The 25,548-nt window shown below is 36.0% G+C and overlaps 1 protein-coding gene across 1 annotated transcript in view; it reads right to left on the reverse strand.

Annotated features, from left to right (window-relative positions):
- The window catches only part of LOC136034690 (neuroglian-like), a gene marked incomplete in the record, with an annotated part of 146,180 nt that overhangs the window by 26,415 nt on the left and 94,217 nt on the right, over positions 1-25,548 (reverse strand). Inside the window, 5 exon segments of the mRNA XM_065716015.1 lie at positions 1,985-2,103; positions 4,536-4,770; positions 12,993-13,172; positions 17,848-18,035; positions 19,780-19,891. Coding sequence (XP_065572087.1) covers positions 1,985-2,103; positions 4,536-4,770; positions 12,993-13,172; positions 17,848-18,035; positions 19,780-19,891 — 834 coding nt within the window.

Here is a 25,548-nt window from a genome sequence, read left to right on the forward strand (position 1 = left end):
TTTTTAAATAGCCTTGGCATCATTAGCCTACTTCTTAACGAAAAGTTCAGCCAAGACTCTTTTCGTTAAGAAAATGGCTGAACTTTTCGTTAAGAAGTAATGATGCCAAGGCTATTTTTAGCCTTAAAGTATCTATTAAAGTATCTTAAGTATCTGAAGATACTTAAAACGCTATGACCACTCATGGGAGGACAATGGGCTCATAAGCAGGACGTCATTCACATGATTTTCTCTCTCTCCAGAATCAAGTCTCTAACGAATTTTCTTAAACTTGTGACCTATCTAGGTGGTTTTGTTCAGGCCATAAGATCCCAGGGTGCCAATTAAAAAAAAAGTGGAACAATTTTCAAGAAAAAATCTATTGCTACATAGATCCATATACAGTTGCTTGCTTAAAGATACAGGAGTACCGGGAGCCAAGCAGCTAAGACGTGAGTCCCGGCACAGCTACGTAACAGGATTGTATATATTGATTCTTATTGCCGCTTGTCTTCTAACCGCAGCCTCTTTTTGACGCTATGGTATTACCATAGGATACAGCCACTCTGGGAAGAACTAAAAAAATTTCTCGAATTTGTAACCCATTTAGATCGTTTTTCAGACTTGTGACCTATCTAGGTGGTTTTTTCAGGCCATAGGATCCTAAGATGCCAATTTAAAAAAAAAAAATATAAGACTGTTTTCAAGGAAAAATGTATTCCTATATAGATAAATACACAGCTGCTAGCTTAAAGGAACAGGAGTACCGGGAGCCCAGCAGCTACCCCGCAGGGTCCCGGCATGGCTACATGACAGGATTATATATCTTCATTTTCGTTTATCGTTACTTTACATTTTCAATACCCTTTACCTTAGCTGTTCGGATTGTTCTTGTCACTTTTGACAGTCTAGATTGTTTGTTTATCCTCTAGGCACTATGAAACTGCTTGAAACGCCTTTTGTAGATTGACTAATTAAATGTGGTATTTTATACTTAGCTATGTTCTTTGTGTAATGTTCCATAAGCTATAGATATAAAAACGAAACGATCACTCCTGGGGGAGGGGATGTAATTTATACTCTTGAAATGTCCTAATGAATACACTAGTCATATGAATTTTTCCCCAAAATTAAACCTCTTAACAAAGGTAATTCTGAAGACCACACTGCCTTTCCGTGACGATAAATACCAGTTCGAACAGGAAGAAATTCTTTTATTAAACAATGAAAAGATAATAAAAAATATACTGAATATTTCGATCTCTTTATTGTGATCCGAAAACCCGTTTGGGGCAAAAATAGTTACAGAAGATAGCGGAAAGGGTTGTGGGCCCAACAATTTACCTTCCTGTATACCTCCCCCGAACGTCTCCAGGTACATTTGGAGCAGGGTCAACTTTGCCTGAGCTTAGAGGGTCACGCCACTAATCCTCCAGATTACTAATCAACGTCGAGATATATAGAGGATTTGTGATTTGACAGTGTAATTTGATTAAAAAGAAAATTTAATTTTACTTCACTGCGTCTGCAAGGTTCTCAATCAAAACAGGTAGCACCATAGGGGACACCCAAAGCTACCAAATTGCTCCAATGATATTTTTTTTAGCTGATTTTAGGTTTCCTAGCAGACATGCTAGAACACCTTTAGGGACTGCCCTTTCCTGAACTTTCAAAAGAAAGTTCTATTCGGTTTAATCGAAAGAACAGAACTCACAATTTATAACGATGTAAGTTTTATCAAAACTTAATATCTCAAGGACAAAACAGGGGAAGTTAAACAGTTTTTCTAAGATTTTCGGGAAAGTAGGTGTCGGAGTTTAGTTTTCTCTTGTTTTTTCAAATCTCTTATCCGCGGTCTACAGGTTATGGACAGACCGCAAAAATAATTCTATAAAGATTGGCAACACAAAATAGGAAAGGGTATAATGAACAAAATAAGGCGATCCATTAAGGTATCGAACCCAGTGAATGAGAATAAGTTAATACGAGGTTTTAAAAAGCTTACCTGATATCCCTTGAAATGTCCACGGACATTAAAAGGATTTATTGGATTCCAGCTCAACAAAGCACTTTTTGCGTCAATAATCTGCTTGAGCGTGAAGTTCGTAGGAGCATCTAAAGGTCCTTCAATGAAAAAAGGGAATTTATGTTAAAAATTATATTTATTCTTGCTTTCTCCTCTTATTTTTTTCATGGAAGCACAAAAATAAAAATAGCGTTCAATACCAACAGCCAACTTGTTTTTATTCATCCGTGATGAAGTTATTTTCCTTTTTTTTTCCTTTTATAATATTTGGATAGCATTATTTTTACCCACTATTATATTTTGTGATTATTCTAAATAATCGATGCTCCGAGTCCCAAAATGAACTGCGTTATCATACATGGATAGATATAGACTTGGATCCTTTTGTCTGAAAAATCAATTCCTTGGGTTAGAAAAAGCACAATTGTTCTTTTTTTGTACGGAACTTTTATTATAGTTACTCTTCTAGCAACTATTTCATCTTACTGCCAGATATATTTCATAACTAGGCTATAAAAAGAAAACAGAAGATGAGTCCCAATTAGTTTCTATTTCTCCATTTTATGCCTAGTTAAGGTGAAGTTCTGTTTTTTTCCCCGTTTTATAGTAGTTTGCACTAACATACTAAATTGTACCAAAATGATGGCAAGTTCCTCCACAATAGTAGAACAGTCTTTCGCATGTCAAAACAGAAGTCATAGGAACACAGAAACGCATGTCAGAGAAACATAACAATGTTTGTCATAGAAATACGAAAACGTTAGTTTGTCACAGAAAAATTTGTGTTTCATGACAGAAGTCATAGTGCAGTGTATGTTCAATGAAGAAATATTTGAACTGAGATAGGGATTTGACCTAGAGGAAGGTGCACCTTTCGTTTCAGACATTAATTCTAATAATCTTAACGGTTCACGACAGATATCGTTATATTTGCTGTTGAAACTTTGGTATGTTTTTCTTCTTAATTTTTATTAGAAGAAATAAATTAAAATTAAAAAAAAAACGTTAATTAATTTTTTTTCTTTTTCGTTTAAATGAAAGTAGTAACAGGACAGAAAAATGACAAGTTCAACTCTTTTTACTTTTTTCCTTGAAAAAAGAAGAAAAAAAGAACAATTGTGCTTTTTCAAACCCAAGGAATTGATTTTTCAGACAAAAGGATCCAAGTCTATATCTATCCATGTATGATAACGTAGTTCATTTTGGGACTCGGAGCATCGATTATTTAGAATAATCACAAAATATAATAGTGGGTAAAAATAATGCTATCCAAATATTATAAAACAAGCAAAGTATATAGGCTACATAGAGAGGGACGGTGGGGGGGGAGGGAGGTGATAGAGAGGAGAAGCTCTGATCAATTACAATAAAGCTTATCAATAAACAAATCCAACAGCATTGAAAAAAAGTGCAGCGGGATGCAAATTCAGCAAAAATTGGAAGAAAAAACTGTCCATTGGTCAACGCAGAATATTCTTTTCTGGTGAAAATTTGAGTCTTACAACATTCAGCGCCTACTTTATAACTAGACTGAAAAAAAAAAAAAAAAAAAAAAAAAAAAAAAAAAAAAAAAAAAAAAAAAAAAAAAAAAAAAAAAAAAAAAAAAAAAAAAAAAAAACATGAATAAAACACTTGTCATACTTATTTTATAAAGTTCAGTAAAGTAATGTTGTGACCAAGCAGTACTGCACATGAGGGTGCAAGTTATTCGACTTAACAATTGCACTTAATGATCTACAAGTATTAAGTTCTACAGATGGCATCAATTAAACTTTGAACATTTTAATGTCACTCGTCAGAGGGAGGGGGGCACATTATTGATTCGAAGTGGGGGAAAGGGGTCAAAGGAATTAGATGAAAAGCCTAGAGATGGAAACTATGAACAGACGCAAAACTAAGAGGTAAAGCGACCCCATACTCTATTACTTAAGTCCTTATAAATGTTTCGGATATAAGTAAGCAGCTTCTGATACATGAAGGGCTTATAAGTCAATTAGAACTTTGCTGACTATAATGTGTAATTAAGCAACGCGTTAATGTTCAACCAATCCGAACCATTTCACTTAAGCCAAAATTGATGTGCATCACAAGATTAGGCATGCAATTATTTATTTGGGAGTGAGAAGGTGGCTGATCCGTCAAGCAGGATTCAAAAAATTTAAATAAAACACAAAAATGACACCATAAATTTAGAGGGATAGGAAACAGGCACAGAATTTTGAGAGAGAAGGGGTTAATAATTAAAAACAAAATACTTCAATTTTACATTTTGAACAAAAAGGTCCATAAATCAGGGGAAAATTAGCATTTTAGGAGTCCCCGATCAACACCCTTCCTGGTTACGTTCCTGGTGGGAAAGAAGTGAGCGATGGATTCCCACTGGCCACATTCCGGATAGAAAAATTATCATAATCATGATGATCCAAGCTCAAAATTTATTCAGACACACCCGGTGGTCAATAAAGTAACTTCATAATAAGCCTAGTAATAACTAATATAAGCAAATTACAACTAAAAAGTGAATCCTTACTATCTTCGCCAGACCATCCATTGACTTCCTGAGCAGCAACATTAGCCTCCCCTCGCTCATTGATAGCAACCACTTTAATTCTATATCTTTCGAAAGTCGGCTGATTCGGGATAACAACAGAAGATTGCTTCCAATCTGTTACATCTTCAATGTTGGACGCTGATCCATCTATATCTCGACGCCAATATACTCGATAGTAAAACCTTGGAGCGTTGTGTTCTATCTCAGGCATTGGCTAAATAACAAAGACAATTAAGAAGAAACATATAGAGAATATACACATCAGTGTAAAAAACATTGTTTGGAAGGATCCCTCCCCCAAAAAAAGATTTCAAATTTTTGCTTAAAAACACTTTTTTCGTGTTTCGAAACCCCTACCCCCAGGATTGGACTAGTGTGCAATGGTGATAATACCTATACTGAAATGTAATTCTGTTCTACTCTATGGAAACGAACAAGCGATGACAGTATTTCCTAATTGGGATTGTCTGAAGTCACCCATTCAACCCGGAAAACCATGAGAAAACTATGCAAAAATTTATTTCAAACTTAAAACCCTTTTCCTTTATGAACAAAAAAACTTTCTACCTCTCACAAAGTCTGGACTCTTTTCACCAACTTTTCACTCGACTATAATGAAAATCAGACAGTAAAGGTTATACGAAATATCTGAACCTTAATTAATTGTTTATGCCCCAGTAAGATTAAATTATTGCATTAAAACATATGAAAATTGACAACCTGAATCCTTACTAAAGTTCCAAGAAAACGTTCTAATTTTTCAACGGTAATTTTTCTGAAGATGAACAAACATTTTGAACGAGTATAAAGTTCTTCTTGTCCAACTTTGGTTTAATATTTAACCTCGACGAATTGTCCGAAAGGAAGAGTTGACTAAATCAACAGTATTCTAAATAATTGACATACAAAAAAGAATTAGATAAATAACGAGTTGCAAGGAGCAACTCGGATCAATATTAACCGTAAATCCAAAAAACGGAATTTTGATATCAATAGCTGCATCAAAAGAATCAGCTTATTATGCTGATTATAAATGATATAATTCATCAATTTTAAAGATACCCGTCAAAAGTTAAGAGCCTGAGAAAATTTTTCTGATTTTTTAAATAGGGGAGAAACACCCCAAAAGTTCAAAGAATCTTAATGAAAATCACACCATCGGATTCAGCGTACCCGAGAACTCTACTGTAGAAGTTTCAAGCTCCTATATATATAAATGTGGAACTTTGCTATTTTTGCCAAAAGACCGATCATGGATGCGTGTTTATTTGTTTTTTTTTTTTTTTTTGTTTTTTTCCCAGGGGTGATCGTACTGAAATAATGGTCCTAAAACAACGGGAGAGAGCGGATTCGAAGGGAAATTAAACGTTCTAGTGTCATTATTAAGTGACAAAAAAATTGGAGGGCAACTGGCCCCCCCTACCATGCCCATTTATTCCCCAAATTTATCTGACCAAAATTTTGAGATAGCCATTTTGTTCAGTATAGTTGAGAGATCAGATAACTATGTCTTTAGGGGTAAAATGACCCCCGACAGTCCATGGGGAGAGGCCTGTAAGTTATGAAATTTGCCCATTGTTCACGTATAGTATTTTTTATTGGGAAGCAACAGAAATTTTTCCGGGGGGGGATTTTCCAGGGAAAATTTTACACTTGGGGGGGGGATTTAACAGAATTCCTATAAGAGATCCTTGTTGATTATCTTACATTATCTTTGCCAACTCAATTTTGCACGTGGGGATTTTCCAGGGAAATTATCCGGGAGCTATTTTCCGCGTGTTTTTATTTCTAGAAAAAAATTATACGGAAGGGTTATTTCCAGAGTGATCGAGAAAACGATTAGAGATTTAAGTCTTTTTTAAATGTAAGTATGCTAAGGATAATTTTTCAGGTTGAATTGTCCGCAAGAAATGCTACAGGGAGGGGGGATTTTCAGTGAAGATGGAGCTGTCTGGAGAGAACTTGACAGGGGGGGGGGCTGTTCTCTATGTTGGATGAAATTTTACGCAGACATTTCCCGTGAGGGGGAGGATAGGGGGGTATATTTCATGGAGGCTAAGCCAGATTTACCTGCATTATTTGAGAAACGAACAGAAATTAAATTCAAAAAACAAGTCTTTTTGAAACTGAAAGTAAGGAGCAGAATTAAAACTCAGAACGAACAAAAATATTTCTGTTTATGAAGGGTTTCCCCTCCTCAACATCTTGCTCTTTACGCTACAGTTTGACTGTTTTTCCCTCTTTTATAAGAACGGCTACTGAAACACAAAGGCCATTTAATTAGAATATGAAGCATTTTAAGTGCTAAAAGCTTTAGTGTAAACAGCAAGGGCAAGGTATTGAGCAGGGGAAAACCCATCATTTACAGAATAATTGATATGCAAATTTCGTATTAATTTTTCATGTATGGGGAGCCAAATTTGAACCTAAATTAGTTGAAAAACGTTCAGAAATTAAAGTAAATTAAAAAACTTTTTAAACTCAAAGTTAAGAGCGACAGTAAAATTTAAAACGAACAGAAATTATTCCGTATATAAAAGAGACACCCCGCTCTTTACGCTAAAGTTTTTTACTGCTATAAGAAGTAGAGTTTCGACAAAGAATCAAACTTTAGCGTAAAGAGCGAGGCGTTGAGGAGGGGACAGCCCCTTTCATGTACGAAATTTTGTTTCTGCTGATACTAGTGTCAGCTTTCACCCTTGTAAATTACCCATACTCTTTAGGAATGACATCAAATAAACTGATACAGAAACATCCATTTTCTTATTACTCACAACAAGCACAGGTTCAATTCTGTAACAATAATTGACTTAGGATTAGTGACGTATAATCCTTTCATATGTTTATCAATTAATTCAGTGACCTTCAGTGATTATTGATTTTTTTCAAAATAACATTTCGATGACCGTATGGATGAACTCTTATAGACGATTGCAAAGTTCTAGCAAGAAAACAAGCTTATTAGGTCAGAAAATAGGCTGCTTAGATCCGAGCGTGTTAAAAAGAAAACGACTCCGCTCTGAACTGTATTCGAGAAAGAATAATCTTGCTATTCACGGTCTAGAATTTTCAGAAGGCAAAGACCTCCGTCAGAAAGTAAATAGCTTCTCCGGGTTAAAACTGGGAATAGCTAATGCCAACCAGATACGTACCAATTTTGTATATAGAATTTCAAAGAAAACATCAAACTCCAAGTCGTCTAGAAACGGAGTCGTTCCTTAGAAACGGTCCGTAACGAAGAAAATCCGCAGATCTGATTTTCGCTAGCCTAGAAAATTTTGACCGGTCAAAAATAATGAAAGATTGCGGTAAGTTGAAAAAACTGGTTTGAATGTGTTTGTGGACTAGCAAGTCATCTCGGTAAAAAACGGAAAAAACTATTATCTCTTGGCTACAAGCTAAGAACATAAAAAATGACGAGGGAGAATGTGGCAGAAAGCGTCTGATTAAAAAAGGTATCAAACCAAAAAATCAGAGACGTTGCAATGGACGAAGCTGCAAGATGACTGCTACGATCCCCTCAAGCTTCCCCACGCTGGACCAGACAATCCTGATGAATCTGATTCAGAAGCATATAGTCATTCTAAAACTTTTTGTATTTAGTGAGTTGTTGGGGCAGCTATAGCATTGATTGTGGTAAGTTTTGGTGAGAATATTGGTAATTTATGGTGGTAAAAGAATTAAGTGAAACTTATTTATAAAAAAAATATTATAACTGCTTCCCCTGAGAGTATTATTGTTTGCTTGCCGTTTGCTTAATCTTGAAGTTGTTTTTTTCTGTTGATCTAAAGAGATATTTTCCTTTTCGTGCGCCCTTTTTGATTTTTTCTTTTTCAGTGTGGTAAGAAAAGTTCTGTTTTGCAAACTTCAAAGTGGTCTACTGCTCCTTTCAAAAGTACAGCCATTACCTCACTCGAGTATGAGGAGAGTTATGAATTCCTGTTCCGACCTCCTGGGAGGGGGAGGGCACCTCTTCATCGACAGTTCTAAGCAATGCAATATCAAAAGAGTTGGAAGAAAATTTTTTGCATCTAGAAAAAGTTTTTGATGTTAAAATTAGTAACGAATCTGAGTCCCTAATATGTGATAAGAGTAAATTTCCTAGAAGCCGACATGAAGAGGTGTATAATGTGACTAAGGGACGCTCTGACTCTCAGCTCACTGCTTAACTGTCAAGAGTTATGCTCTTCGTTTTCTGATGTAGCAAATTTTTGCCAACAGCTGCAGCCACATATAGTGGGTATTTGTGAAACTTTTCTATCAAGACACACCGATACAATTTTAGAAATACCTGACTATTCTTCCCAATTCCTGCACAATCCTACTATGAATAGAAAAGGTTTGGCTATTTACACGCTGTAAGAATACTCAGCCTGCATTAATAAAGAATTTACCCGGAACATTGAAGGAGTTTATGTATCTCTCTTCTTGGAAATAATTTTACCTTCGCAGAAGAAAATAACACTTGGAAAAACATTCCGGCCACCGGCGGAATCTGTCCCTTCGTTCTTGGAAAACTTAGGCCAAATATCTGATCATCTAGAGCAGTGGTTCTCAACTGGGGTCCACATGGACCCAAGGGGTCCATGTAATATTTCCGGGGGTCCATAGGCAAAACACAACAAATTGGCTGTCCACAATGATATTTTAGGGGTCCATGAAGAAAACCAACTCAGAACGCTCTTTATTTTTAAGAATTCAATTTCTACTGTAATTTACATTATTTTGAGTCGATTTAGTGACCTACTCGGAATGGATATACTGATTTGGGTTTCAATTCCTTTCAAAGTTAATGTTGCCAAAATAGAGTTATCTTTGCAAGAGCCCATCATCGAATTACAAAGTGATGAAATAATGCGTGCAAAATTCAAAGATGGAAAGTACAATATAAGGAAAACAAATGATGTTGCTACAAAGTACCCTTTGCTCTGGGATATAGCGCAGTTTTACGTTATTGCTTTTCCTACATCTTATCTTGTTGAAGCGGGATTTAGTCGTGTTCCTCAAATTTTATCAACTTGTAATCGACTTGACATTATGAAAAGGGGTGATCTTCGACTATCAATAACATTGATAGAACCAAATATAAAGAAACTTGTCGAAAAGCATCAACCACAGGGATCTCATTGAATAAACATGCCTTTTCTGTTTTTTTAATCACACACTTAATTTCAACTGCTTTTTTGTCCAGTTTATATAAATAATATTGGATATTTTATTTGTATTAAATTAATTTTCATTTAAAAATAAAGCTTAATCGTATGCTATTGTTTGATAATTAAAACCATAAAATTTATTATTAGTGAAGAATAAAAAATTGTTCTTATGTCTAATAGCTATGAAGGGGTCCACCAAGATAAAAAGAAGGGAATAGGGGTCCATGAAAAAAAAAAGGTTGAGAACCACTGATCTAGAGAGACAAGGGAATGACTTCTGCGGGGATGAACAACTTAGTGGAGGACTTCAACATCAATCTGACTCTTCCTCTATCATCAGGTGCGACAGATCTGCTCAGTATAATGTCTGCTTCGAATATGTACCTTTCAACTACGATACCTACTCGAGCAACTACCAACTCCCACTCATTGACTGACAACATTTTTTGGACGCTGCATCCAATATCGGCCCTGTCTTGCTATCTGACACTTCTGATCACTTCCCTCTGCTTAATTATTTTAAAATACAGCACAAAGATCCTAAGCCCAATGCCATGCAAGGATTTGTCACGTGGGAATCAAATGATGAGAACCTAGAAACCCTTAAACAAGTACTGGAGAGCAGATCCTGGGATAATATTATACATACAGAAGATGTTAATGCAGGATTTCAGAATTTCCATAACATTTTTATAAGAAAGTATACTGGTTGCTACTCAAAAAAGTGTGTCAGGAAGGATGGACGGAGAAATCAACCAATCAGCCCTTGGATTAGTCAAGGACTGCTCCAGTGTATTAATAAAAAAAAAAGGCTCTGGACTAATCAAATAAATGACCCTTACATAGCGACGCTTGAGAAATATCTTGAATATAAAAAAATGACTCCGATCAATTTTACGTAAAACTAAGAAAAATTATTTCATAGGAAAGATAGCTGAAAGTGGAAATGATTCGCAGAAGATATGGAAGGTCTTAAACTCTTTACTGCGTCCCTGCAGTATCTCACCTGAGCTTCCTTCGAAATTATCTGTAAATGGGGAAACTATGTCGGGGCCAAAAAACGTTGCAAAGGCACTGGGATAACTTTTTGCAGAGAAAAAAAGAAGCAAATTCCGATGAAAACCCCACGAAGAGTTTTAAAGATTGCCTAGACCCAGCATGCAGCAAATCAATGGCTGATTAGACGAAACCTAAGAGAAAATTCTGCTTCTGAATTCGACCGAGTACACACTAATATGTTAAAAGCAGTTGCTTCGTCAATCATAGAGCCTCTTACTTACTTAATCAATTTGTCTCTGCAAAAGGGCATTTTCCCGGAACAGCCAAAGAAAGCTAGAATTGTTCCTTTGCACAAAGGAGGCTTTCGAGCTGATCCTGCGAATTATAGACCAATTTCCTATCTTTCTGTTTTTTCAAAGGTTTTTGAAAAACTCATGCAGCAGTTACTCCAATTTCCGGAGAAAGAAAGGTTTCTTAATACTCATTAGCTTAGGCTTAGCCAAGGACACTCCACCCAAGATGCAATAACAGCTTTGAGTTTATGGATCAACAAAGTTCTGGATTCTGGCCTTCTACCTGCAGCGGTCCCGATTGATACCAGATAAACATCTGATAGTATATGCCACCCTATTCTTCTCGCGAAACTGGAGCATATAGGAATAAGAGGTAAAACTCTGGACTTATTCAGATCGTATTTGAGGGATCGCAAGATTTATTTGGGAGAAGATCTAGGAAATAAGGTATTGGCCAATTGTGGTGTTCCTCAACGGTCAATATTAGGACCACTTCCTTTCCTGATTCATGTTAACGATCTGAGTAGCGTATTAAACCCGACGCGCACTATTCTTCACTGCTGTAAGCTGTGTCATGATGAAGCTTCTTTTCAGGCTGTAGATGACTCTGGCTTTTGCAGACGATACCTCACTAGTCTATTGTGAAAGGGATAAAACAGCGCTCATTTACAAGCTTCGGGCTGTTCTCGAGGAGACGTATCTCTGGATGGATTCTACCTGTCTTGTGATTAATGTTAATAAATCTTGCGTTTTTGCCAGGTCGAAAGTGTCCATCCGGCGATATGTGGTGTCAAAACATCCAGAGGTTTGATCAGTCGGCCAGAAAAGCGTTTTGCAAAATACTCGGTAGTCCTGCTTGATGAGAACCTGTCATTACTGCACCGCTTTCAAGCAGTAGAGCTGAAGATATCCTGGAATCTTGGCATAATAAAGAAACCAAAGAACACTTTGCCACAGGAAACACTGGTCCTACAATACAACACTCTTATCAAACCCCATTTACAGTACTGTGCAATGATCTAGCAATCGACTTTTAAAACTAACCTGCAGAAGCTCAATTTGATTCATAAGCGATCTTTGACATACATTTGAAAAAATGAAGAGTATTTATCAATGGAGTCGCTGCATCATCAGTCATGCTTAACCTTCGTGTTCAAGTTTCTATCTAGTGAACTCCCATCCGCATTAAAAAATTATTTCGACCAATCTTGGACCAGCGTAATGTAACTACCCGATCATCATCAAACCTGCAAATACCCTTCTCCCCTACTGAACGATCGGATTTTGCTCCGAATATAACTTGTGCAAGGTTATAGAACCTCTTCCCAGAAGAGCTGAAAGGTGGGAGCCCCCTCGCGTCATTTAAAAGAAGAGTAAAAAATCATTTATTATCAATGGGAAAGACCATTATTTGGAAAGACCATTATTTAACCATTAGTTAAATAATGGTTAATAAAATGATTATTATATAAAGTATCAAGCATAAATAGATAGATTTTTTTTGTATAAGGATGAGGCAATTTCCACAGGGGCAAAGGGCAGGAGGATACTTGGTAGTTTTGTTGGATAAATGCGAGGTAAGGTTGTTTCTGAGAGTAAGAGCAGTGACCACCGCTGCGTATTATGTTGAAAAGGTAGCCATTGAGGAGCTCGGTGTCCAAGAATGGACTGAGTATTGTTATTGTGTGCAATTTAGTTTTTGAATTAATAATAAACCCCATCGAACCATTGAAAAAAAAATTGTTTTCATCATCCGTCACTAGATTAAATTACACTGCTGAAAACTTTGCTTTTACCAAGTATAACATACCTTTCGATTTTGACCAATATCCAGCCTAATCGACAAGATGCTTAAGAAAGAAAGAAATATCTTGAAAATCATAATAAAAATCCTAACACGACAATCAATGTTAAATATTTGTACGCAAGTTAATGATGAATGCATGACAATCATCAGACATTCGATGAGCTCTTGAACAATTACTTACAGTCCAACGGATTTCCAAATTATCTGGGGCAGTGCCACGGCCTTCAACGCCATCTGGATTACGATAAGGAACATCCGGTGGAGTAGTACAAACGTCGGAATGTAAGGATGGCAAAGATGGCCCAATCTTATTACGCGCAATTACTCTAAATGTATAGTTGGACCACGGAGACATTGGGACCTGAAAAAAAAAACATAAGAAAAAGAGAAAGAAGAACGTATTTTCAGGCCAATTAGAAAATTGATATATAGCTGAAAGCATTAACTATCACGAACAAAAGCAGTAACTATTGAAATATCTCAATATTACAGGAGTAGCAAATGATGTTGTCTAGTCACCATTATTTTCTACAATCTGAAATCATCACTACCATAGAAACTGAAAGAAACCAGTGAAAGCCCTTTCTTTGTATTTTCTTCTTGGTATTGTTTCTTCCTTTACTCTCCACTTAGAGGAATATATTAAGACGTAATATGCTTTATATTAAGTGTACAGCAATATCTATTCTCGATTAAGCTTTAGTGATTAAACTGAAGTATTGGTAGATTAAAGCAGTGGTTTCCAACCTATGGGGCGCCCCCCACAAGGCGCCAGACTGTTGCAAGGGAGCGTGCAGCTGTTTCCAAAATATTATTTTCGAATACAGACCAAAAAAGTTGAATAGGTGTCAACAAAATGAATCAGCAGTATACGTAATCCACACGTTTTGGCAACGAGTAAAGGACGATTTTACCTACTTTGACAAACAAAGCTTTAGAAATTTTATTGCCATTTGTAACATCTTACCTATGTGAAACTGGTTTTTCTACAGTAGCTGCCTTAAAAACAAAGTATCGACCTCGCTTAATGATTGAAAAGGAACTGAGAACCGCGATCTCTTCAATGATACCATGGTTTGAGAAAATATGTGCTGAAAAACAAGCTCAACCGTCGCATTAAATTTTTTATGTTGTAGTAGTATTAATTATATATTCTTTTTTTGTTTTGCTATTATATTTCTTATAATAAAAATATTATATTCTTGCATTTTATTGTATATTATTTTGTAGCCCATTAAATAAATTATAATATTAGTTGAGTATTTATGAAATTTGATTTTTAGATAAATTAACGGGACGCAACAATTTGTTTTAAAGGGGATCGCCGGTACAAAAAAGGTTAGAAACCACTGGATTAAAGGAAAATTTCACCAACTAATTCCGCACATACACACAAACATGACTTACACATACTTCATAAGCAATAATCAATAATCCCTCAATTGATGCCATTGCCTGAAACTTAGTGAGAAAACAATTTGTACTAATGTCAATTGAAAACGCTAATTGTTCAGGATATAGAATTTATACTACATTACCAATAAATATGGCAATGCTATCGAATTACGGAATAGGTTACTTGTGACTTCGGTTAATAGCCTGTTCTCATTTTTGCCGGAATTTCGAGAAGGTAATATTACTGAAATTTCAAATTTAAACTAATTATATATTGTAAAATTTAAAAGAATTTTGTGATGCTAAGGAATACTAAGTGTATTTTCAATCTCTGGTTAATATCAAGTTTTTATAATGTTGTTTTTTTTTTATAGATTATGTACCCTTATTTGTAAATAGAATGTTTTTCCTTTTTTTCACAAAGGGGATTTAATTTTGTTTTTTGGAGCTCAGCTAAGGGGATTTTATTCACTTTTTTTCCACAGAAAATGAGATTCCATTCTAATTTTTATGGAACTTGGTATTAACCAAGTGACATATAGCAATCGCAAATTCTGTCGGTCCCGGTTTTGCTACTTTAGGCACTTCCAGGTAAGTTAGGATGATGAAATTTGTCAGACGTATCAGGGACCGGACCAGATTAAATTAGAAATGGTCGTTTTCCCGATTTGACCATCTGGGGAGGAGCGGGGGGCCCGTTAATTCGAAAAAAATAGAAAAAATTAAGTATTTTTAACTTACGAACGGTTGATCAGATGTTAATGAAATTTGATGTTTGGAAGGATATCGTGTCTCAAAGCTCTTATTTTAAATCCCGACCGGATCTGGTGACATTGGGGGGGGGGGGGGGGGTTGGGAGGGGGAAACCTAAAATATTGGAAAACACTTAGAGTGGACGGATCGGGATAAAACTTGATGGGGAAATTAAGCACAAGTCCTAGATACATAATTGACATAACCGGAACGGACCCGCTTTCTTTGGGGAAGTTGGGGGGGGGGGAGTTAATTCCGAAAAATTAGAAATTAATTAATTCGGAAAAAATAGAAAAAATGAAGTATTTTTAACTTACGAACGGGTGATCGGATCTCAATGAAATCTGATATTTAGAAGGATATCGTGTCTCAAAGCTCTTATTTTAAATCCCGACCGGATCTGGTGACATTGGAGGGAGTTTGGGGGGGGAATCTAAAATCATGGAAAACACTTTATTTGGAGGGATCGGGATGAAACTTGGTGGGAAAAATTAGCAGAAGTCTTAGATACGTGATTTACATAATTGGAACGGATCCGCTCTATTGGGGGGGGGGGGATTAATTCTAAAAAATAGAAAAAAATGACGTATTTTTAACTTATGAAAAAGTGATCGGATCTTCATGAAACTTCATATTTAGAAGGACCTCGTAACCCAGATCTCTTATTTTTATTATCAGCCGGATCCAGCGTCATTGGGGGGGGGGGGCAGCTGGGGGAGACCGGAAATCTTAGAAAATACTTAAAGCGGAAAGATCAGGATGAAACTGGATGTAAAGAATAAAAACCTGTCTAAGATACGTGACTGACATAACCAGACCGGATCTGCTCTCTTTGGTGGAGTTGGGGGGGGGGGCTAATTTGGAAAAATGAGGCATTTGTAACTTACGAAAGGGTGACCAGATCTTAATGAAATTTGATATTTAGAAGGATCTTGTGCTTTAAAGTTCTAATTTTAAATTCCGACCAGATCCTGTGACATTGGGGGGAGTTGGAGGGGGGAAACCGGAATTCTTGGAAAACGTGAAAATTGGGGCATTTTTATCTAACGAATAGGTGATCGGATCTTAATGAAACTTGATATATATAGAAGGATCTTATGTCTCAGATGCCCGATTTTCGACTCAAATTGAATCCGGGGACATAGGGGGTTGGAGGAGGGAAACAGAAATCTTGGAAAACGCTGAGAGTGGAGAGATCAGGATGAAACTTGATGGGAAGAATAAGCACAAGTTATAGATACGTGATTGACATAATTGGAACGGATCCATTCTCTTTGGAGGAGCTGGGGGGTGTTAATTTGGAAAAATAGAAAAATTGAGGTATTTTTAACTTAAGAACGGGTGACCGAATCTTAATGAAATTTCATATTTAGAAGTAATTCATGTCTCAGAGCTCTTATTTCAAATCCCGACCAGATCTTTTGACATTGGGGGGAGATGGAGGGGTAAATCTTGGAAAACACTTGGAGTGGAGGAATCAGGATGAAGCTTGGTGGATAGAATAAGGAAATGTCCTTGATACGTGATTGACGTAACCGTACTGGATTCGCTCTCTTTGGGGGAGTTGGGGGGAGGGGTTCAGTGATTTGGCGAGTTTGGTGCTTCTGGAGGTGCTAGGACGTTGAAAATTGGTAGGCGTGTCAGGGAGTTGCACAAATTGACTTGATAAAGTCGTTTTCCCAGATTCGACCATTTGAAGGGCTAAAGGGAGAGGAAAAATTAGAAAAAATTAGGTATTTACAACTTACGAGTGGGTGATCGGATCTTAATGAATTTTGATATTTAGAAGGACATCGTGACTCAGAGCTCTTATTTTAAATCCTGACCAGCATTAAGCCTCTGATTTTCCTTTTAAATCAATCTATTGATTCTTAGAATTTTGTTAGAACTCATACCATACGAGATCTTGGCTCTTAGCTCTTCTTGCCTCGTCAAAAGTGCCATATGAGCTCTTAGCTCTTGTTTTATTCTACACATAGGGGCAAAAATGAAATAATTTACAAATAATATTCTATTTCAAATATTTTGGCAATTACTGGTGTGCCTTGTAAATATTTATCCCCCCCCCCGCAAGTAAACTGGTGTTGAAAAAGTACAAGAACATAAAAGAAATCAAAATGAAAAAAAAGTCAACTGTGAAACTAAAAAGAAGTTGGAAGACCCTGGCCTATTCTTCAAAATAGCAGACTCGGAGAGCCAATCGTGCAGCAAGGCTAACTTTAACTGCTGTATTTGCAGGATTAAAGTGAGTATGCAAAACTGAGTCAAAAGCTGGACAAAAGAGGAGCAAAGATATGTAGATCATCACCTCTCTTTGAACCATGGACTAAAAGAGAAGAAAGAACCCTATGGGAATACTGACAATTAAAACCCCCTCTGAAGGCCAGACCAATTTTTGTTTACAACCACCCTTAGATTTATGTTAAGTTAGTTCCTAGTAACAGTGAACCAAATCCATATGACTGTTAAGGTCTGTTTTATTCTTCAAAGCTCGAACTGCAAAGTTGCGTAACTACTGTTTACATATCCCTCTTAAACGTGCTGAAAGGTCTATTTAATTTAAAATCTAATATCTAAGGGGTTTAACTTCACCCTCAAAAAGTACATCTTTCGACTTGGTTCACTACAATATTGTTCCATCCATTTAGTTTACAAACGTCTTACGTGGATAAGCTATGGCCAATGCCCAGTCACAATTATTTTTTTCCAATGACGGGGTGAGGGAGTTTAAGTACACCCTGATCTTATTTCCACGAGCTTTCTTTATTTCTGAGGATTACCCTGTACCTTACTTTTCTAACAAACACTCTACTAAGATTGGACGTCATAAACTAAGATTGGACGTCATAAAAATGATACTGAAATTAAATTCAACTTAGAATACTTACAGTAAATATTCTATCTGTAGCAGGAACACTTTCAAAAGAGACTTCCCAAGAATCAGGAGTGAAGCTAGTATTGTGTTGCACAGTGTACATAATTATAGGCGAACGATTGTCTCCCTGAGGAATCCACTCCAGAACGGCATCTCTCGGGTTGCATCGTACACCAACCAGCTTGGGAGCGTTAGGTACATCTGACAACGAAAAGAGAATTTAACAAAATTCACCACGTAAAACTCGCTTTCCAAATCCCCTATTTGATGCAATATTCACAGGGAGAAAGAACTCTAAGCCTTCTTTATGCTATCACAATTCTGATGATGTTCTATTCTTTCAGAAATGTTGGCATTTTTCACACAAATGACACAAAAAAAGATTTTCAATCAATTTCTTTAGATTTTTTTGCACCCCTTTCGCCCAAGAACCTGAGGGTTTCTCTAGTTTTAGCCTATTTGGCAGCTTCATTTCAGTAAGTCAACGCATGGGCTAATGACAACCATTCTTCAAACATGTGTACTAATAAACACTATCACTCTCGAGTAGTAAAAAGGATATCTCTGCTTCAAAACATTTTCTGTGTTTAAGGAGAACTCGTATTCTGACAAAAAAAAAAAAAAAAAAAAAAAAAAAAAAAAAAAAAAAAAAAAAAAAAAAAAAAACAAGTAACAACAGCAACAAAAACTATAATACGAGTAAAGGAAATCATGGTTTTTAAGATCTAGAGTGGGGCCGAAGGCTCTCTGTGTGTATACGTGATAAAATATGGTTGTAGAGAGATTTTTGAAAGGGGGAAGGACCATCTGGAGGGGGGGGGGTGTCAACTTTGATTAAAAGCAAACAACAGACAAATTATTTAAAAATTTAGTAAATTATATGAACAAGCAGAATGATCTCGAGATTTCTGGCGAAATAAACTTACAGGAAACATGTATCAACACAGTGATAAGTCAAACGTGAAAACACGTAATATAAATTTAGCTTCCGCCATTGAGAGCTAAATTTCAAATCACAGGTTTAAGTAACGAGCAGCTGCTTAAAAAAATAATCAATGGACCGCATGTAATATCAGTTCCGTCATTTCTAGGCATGTATGTAGGCATTATTTTCGGGGACAGGGAGGGTGAGGGGAGGGTAGAAAAGATGTGTAATTATGTCAAAAATATACAAAATTATCTACTAAGGATTTTGTATTTTAAGGGCGTATTTTAACTGTTACGTGTATCAAGCATGCACGTAGAAATTTATTTTAGAGGGCTTATTTCAAAAAAGTGATGAAAAAACACTAATTAAATGAGAAATATAATAAATAATGAGAAATTTTAGAATATTTTCGATTTAGTGAGAGACCACTTGTGTACATAGTTAACGAGATCTTAATGCAGGGAATTTTCGGGGGGGGGGGGAATAATTTTGGTAAATTTAAGAGGGGCATAATTTTGACTGAAAAAACAATAGGCAAACTATATGGAAAATGTAACACATAATAGGAATAAAACAATAAAAAGGGATTTTGAACGGGGGGTGGTGGGTTTATGTCGACATTTACCAGTGAATGTCAGAAATTCTTTTTCTGAGCTTTGATTCAATTAGCTTTGGAGTCAGCCTTTTCAGTCTTATGCAAGCCATGACGGTTAAAAGTTAAAGTTAGGTTAGATTAGGTTAGTTTAGGTTACGCTAGATTAGGGTAGGTTAAATTTGATTCTAAATATCAGAAATAAAAACTAAACTAAGCTAACCTAACCCAACCTAACCTCACCAAACCAAATCTAACCTGTCATCATTAAACCCTGCATTAAACAGAAAAACTTGACTGGCAACGCTTTTCTAAGGAGAAAAAAAAGACATTTCGGCCATTCACCAGCGAATGTCGACATTAACCAATTAACGGACATTCACGGTAACATACACATAACGGGGATATAAATGATATATAGATACCTTCTACAATGAGACTGGCTTTGGCTGTAGCTGAGTCAAGCTCCGTTCGGGCGACACAAGTATATTCTCCAGTATCAAGCTCTGTCGTTTTGGTAATCGTCAGCGAAAAATCCTTCAATGAAGAAAAATATGGTAAATTAATCAACCGGTCTCTTTTAACGAGATATTTCATACCACAAAGAACCTGCTCTCTGGCTTCAAAAAAAGGTGCAGTTTCGCAAAAACCGCAACAGTTAGCTGTCCCCGAAACACATCCTAAGTCTGTCCTTCTCAAATAGTATTAATTTAAAAAAATAAAGCTTTTCTGAGGGAAGTAAAGAGCAAAGTTGAAACTTAAAACGAACAAAATTATTGCTTCACAGTCTATCTAGCATAATATTGGTAAAACTAGTGCAACTAAACCAACTGATAATAGGTTGTGCTTTACTAGGTTGCAGCTACTGATGCAGCCATGATTGAATCAGATCTTTGTCTCTTTCCCCTTTATTCCTAGACAATAACTAAAGATAAGGCTTTATATCTGTTGCTATCAAACTTATTCAAACCCTTGTTTCTACTGGCCTTTTTATTTGATCATTTTGGACTTTTAATGAACTCACTTTCTATTTCGTTCCCTACCCCAATTTATTTGTTTAATAATAATATATATTTCATTACATAAAAAATGGTTTCAAAAATTACGTTAATACACCATGACCAATCTGTCAAACATATTAATTTAATAAACATTTTCCGCAAAACAAGTTTTTAAAGAAAAGTAAAGACCGCCATTAAGCCAAGAATGAGCACAAATAAAGTCAAGTAATCTTGCAGCCGTAAAACTACCACAAATCACTATCAATAAATAAATGAAACTACAATAAATAGCCGAGTCAATCTCAAAACGAGCAAAAATTAACGTGAGTAGGGCGGATAACACCCATGGCTACTCAAAATCAAAAAATAATTTGCACTTTACAAAAAAAAAAAAAAAAAAAAAAAAAAAAAAAAAAAAAAAAAACCTCCTTAAAGTTTTGATAATTTTTTGTTAATGAAAGTAGGAAAAGTGGAAACATTTAAAACGTATTTTCTTTTCAGTAAAGCCGAATTGTGTTCCGGTCTTGAGAAGGCATGGGGGTTATCAGCCCTACTCGCGTTAATTTTTCTTCGTTTGAGGTTAGTTGCCCTCAAATCATTTTAGACTATTGAAAGGGGCTCAGAATTTCTATCAGATGCATTTCAGGAAGTACGAGTTGTGTGTGTGTCGGGGGGGGGATCCACCGTCCGATCACTCTCAATCTTAAAAAGGGCACTAGAACTTCTGATAACCAATCCAATGAGCCCCCTCCGAATTTTACACGATCACCCTTTCTATATACACCTTATATGCCCCCAAGGCATAACTTATAACCCTTACCCAGAGGGCTGTGGGGGGGGGGGGGGGGGTTTGTCGTCCTTAAATACCAGAGCTTTCAATTATGTTGAACAAAATGGCTATCTCAAAATTTTAACTGGATGTATTTGGAAAAACAGCGGTCGTGGGAGGGGGGTTAATTGCCCTCCACTCACTTTGGACTATAAAAAAGGACACTAGCCCTTTCCCTTTCCAATCGAATGAGCCTTTTTCAAAGTTTCTATGACAACAAATAGCCATCTCAAAGTTTATGCATTTCGGTAATCCTGGCCCGAAGGGCCATGGGGGAGGGGTTTCTTCCTAAAAGACCTAATTTTTGGACCTTTCAACTAAGTTGAACAAAATGGCTATTTCAAAATTTGGATTGAATGGGTTTGGGAAAATGGTGGGCGTGGGAGAGGGTTAGTTGCCCTTCAATCATTTTCCACTATTAAAAAGGGCACTAGCCCTTTTAATTTCCAATCGAATGAGCCTTTTTCAAAGTTTCTACGACAACAAATAGCTATCTTAAAATTTCTATCAGATGTATTTTGGGAAAATACGAGGTGCAGGGGGGTATCTACCTTACCATCACTCTCAATATCAAAAAGCGCACTAAAACTTCTGATAACCAATCCAATGAACCCTTTCCGAAGTTTATACGATCACCCTTTCTACATAAACCTTATATGCACCCAGGACATAACTTACAACCTTTCCCTGAGGCTCTGGGGAGGGGGATGTCATCCTCAAAAACATAATTTCCGGATCTTTCAACTACTTTGAAAATGGCTATCTCAAAATTTTTATTGGATGTGTTTAGGGAAATGGTGGGCGTGGAAGGGGTGTTAGTTGCTCCAAGCACTTTCGACTATTAAAAAGGGCACAAGCCCTTCCAATTTCCAATCAAATGAGCCCTTTTCGAAGTTTCTACGACAACTCCTTCGATACGAAGTGCCCTTGTCTAAAAGAAAAAAATAAATAATACATTGTGCCCACGTCGCTCTTTACTTAGGCAGCGCTATTGTGCTTGCTTATGATACCTTACATAGCCCCTGGGCATAACTTACAACCCTTGCCCTGATGGCTCGGGGGGGGGGGGGTGTTTTCCTCAGGCATAATTTTCAATCCTTTCATTTACGTTAAACGAAATGACTATCTAAAAATTTTGATTGGATATGTTTGTAAAAATGGTTTGCGTGGGAGGGCGTTAGCCTTTCCTCCAATCACTTTCGACTACTCAAAAGAGCACTAACCCTTTCAATTTCCAATCGAATGAACCTCTTTCGAGGTTTTTATTTATTTATATATATATATATATATATATATATATATATATATATATATATATATATATATATATATATATATATATATATATATATATATATATATATATATATATATATATATATATATATATATATATATATATATATATATATATATATATATATATATATGCATTTCGGGAAAATACAAGGTGTGGGGGGTATCCATCCTCCCATCACTCTGAATCTCAAAAAGCACACTAAAAAATTCTGATTAGTGATTCACTAAACCCCCTCCTAAGTTTATACAATAAACCCTCCCTATATAAACCTTACATGCCCCCAGGGCATAATTTACAAACCTTCTCTGGAGGGTTTTAGGGGGAGGGTAATCTTCAAATAAATAATTTCCGGACCTTTCAACAACGTTGAACCAAATGGCTATCTCAAAATTTTGATTTGATATATTTGAGGGAATGGTGGGTGTGGGAGAAGCGTTAGTTGCCTTCCAATCACTTTCGAATATGAAAAAGAGCACTAGCCGTTTCAGTTTCCAATAGAATGAGCCCTTTTCGAAATTTCTAAGACAAGTCCTTCGATACGAAGTGCCCTGACCTAAGACCAAAAAAAAAAAAATAATAATAATAATAATACATTGTGCCCACCTCGCTAAAATATTGCCATCTAATAGTTGTTCTCTGCCAATTGGAAATAAGACGTATTAACAACTGCTTGAAAATTCTATGCTTTTCCGTTTCATTTCTAGATGCAAAGGGTTTTATGATGATTTTCAATATTCGACTCTTGATTCCAGTCGCTATATTTTTGGACATCGATTCCTTGACCCACCAAATTCTTCTCTCTCAATTATCACATTACTGTAAGATGGATTTCTAGCGCTTGGGTTGATTCTTATATGTCAGGAAGAATTGTCTCTGTGGAGAAAACCTCTGCTAACCGATAATTTTTTCTGTTTTTTCTCACAAATAATTTTTGTCTGTTTCTGTTTACAGACAATTTTCTGCCTGAGATCCGTATCAAACTGACGGTTTCGTTGAGAGAATAATTCTATGGCTCTAATCTAATTGCCTGGCTCTAAATATTGCCCACTAAAGTTTCTTGATTTTTCTCACTAATTTCTCAAGCTTGCCCCAAACTATCAGTAATTCCCTTTTCAAGATTCTCTCTCAGTAGAACTAGTGATCGGTATGGGGGGGGGCTAGGTATTCTTCTTGATGAGAATAATTCCTTTCGGCATTATATTAGTCTAATTAAAATGAACATATTAAGGAATCTAAGAATTCTTAAAAAGCTCAAAATATACTTTTCCTGATCCGATTCTAAAAGCCTTGTTTCATTGCTTAATTTAGTCTTACGTTTTGTATTGCCCTATTCTATGGATGTAAACATTTTCTTCCCTCATCTCCCTCTACGGGATCCAACAATGCAAGAAAACATATCCTTGAAACGAATAATTCTGTTAATTAGCAATTGCTTGATTTGATTTTACTGTATATTTTGCGTATATCCTGTATATTTTTGTATATCCTGCGACCCTCAGAACTAGTCCAACTCTTGTCTCTGACAATTCTACGTACTATATTCGTAATTCAAGTAATATTCAAATTACATTCTGCATATCAGTCAGATCAGACTTCAATCCTCTGACTGTTTCTCAGTCAGTCTGGAACATTTTGCCCGAGTCGGCTAAGAAGTTCCAGTTGTTCAGTGCCTTTATAATAATTATAAAGCCATTTTTGATCACTGGAGAAAAAAAATTCTAAGTTCCATCATGCGGTTGATGTCTCTGGGCCAAGTTGGAATCGTGTGCTACATTTTTACTGCGCATGGCAATTTGTTCGGGCTTAGTTTTTGGCGGTTAGTAACTCTGGGCGGCTACTTGTCATTTTCATTTTAGTGCGTGTCTTTTATTTCTCCATTTTTGCTTTTTGTGTTTTTTGTGTTAGAACCAAGCGGGGGTATAAAGTTGTGTGTGCTCTTATTGTTTATTACTCTTTGCTGATTATATATGAACAAATATCTATCTTTACATCTAAAATAAAGGAAATTAATGTTTCGAAATAACCACTAAAAGAAAATAAAAAACAGAAAGAGCATCCCTCAATCCATTCATCCGTGAAATAAATATGCCTCACATGTATATAAAAGGTCAGAATAATGTTCCCTTGTCGCTTCGATAAACAACTTCATAAAAATGAAAGTTTTCCCAATGGGAACTAATACCTATACCACCTTCGAAAGCAACGGAAAAATTGAAAAATAGAGGCAAAAAGTTATTCCTTAAAAGAGGAAAACGTCTTTCCCATGGGAAAAATAACACAGAACTGATGATACAAGTATCTTTTGCAAAAAATAATAATAATAATAATGTAGCACACACGTTGCAGTTGGAAGACTCTGAAATACTGCTACTTCCTTTCAATTCAAGTTCAACATCCGAATTTAAAAATTTGGATGTTTTTTTTTTACATCAGGATACAGAACAGCTGCCAATCATATTTGAGTACTAACAAGGACCGGTGAACATTTTCTAACCCTCCTTCTACCCCATCCCCACCGCTCATTATCATTACCCTTAATACTTCCAGTATTTTAGATTATTGGGCCCATTTCTTTTTTTGAATAAATTGTTTAACTATAAATTGGCAAAACGAACTGAGAGTAAATACAAATAAAATTAAATGCTTGGCAACTTATCCCGCGTGAATCTCCAAAGAGCACTTCATCATACAGAAATACAACCTTTTCCCAATTTTAATAGGCACATTATCTGTTTTTTATTTTTATTTTTTTATATTTCTTTTTTTACAGCAGGCTAAACGCGGGCTTTTAATAGCTTATATTCTCTTTTGAGGTAAAACACTGAAATTTTCTCCTATAGTCTATAAATAAAACGAAAGGACCAAAACATATAAACAACGGTTTAAACCCACGATTAAGACAGTGAGTGACATAAATCGAAAAGGCCGGGCTTTTCAGCTTTACATCAGGAAACCTGTATTAACGGAAAAGACGGAAGAAAAACTAGAATAAACAGCAAAAGAAATAAACAAGAATATTATATGCGGTCTAAAAAATCAACTAAGTTGCTGTGTCTTCATTCAA

Source organism: Artemia franciscana, chromosome 13 (assembly GCF_032884065.1).
Source record: "Artemia franciscana chromosome 13, ASM3288406v1, whole genome shotgun sequence".
Taxonomy (NCBI): domain Eukaryota; kingdom Metazoa; phylum Arthropoda; class Branchiopoda; order Anostraca; family Artemiidae; genus Artemia; species Artemia franciscana.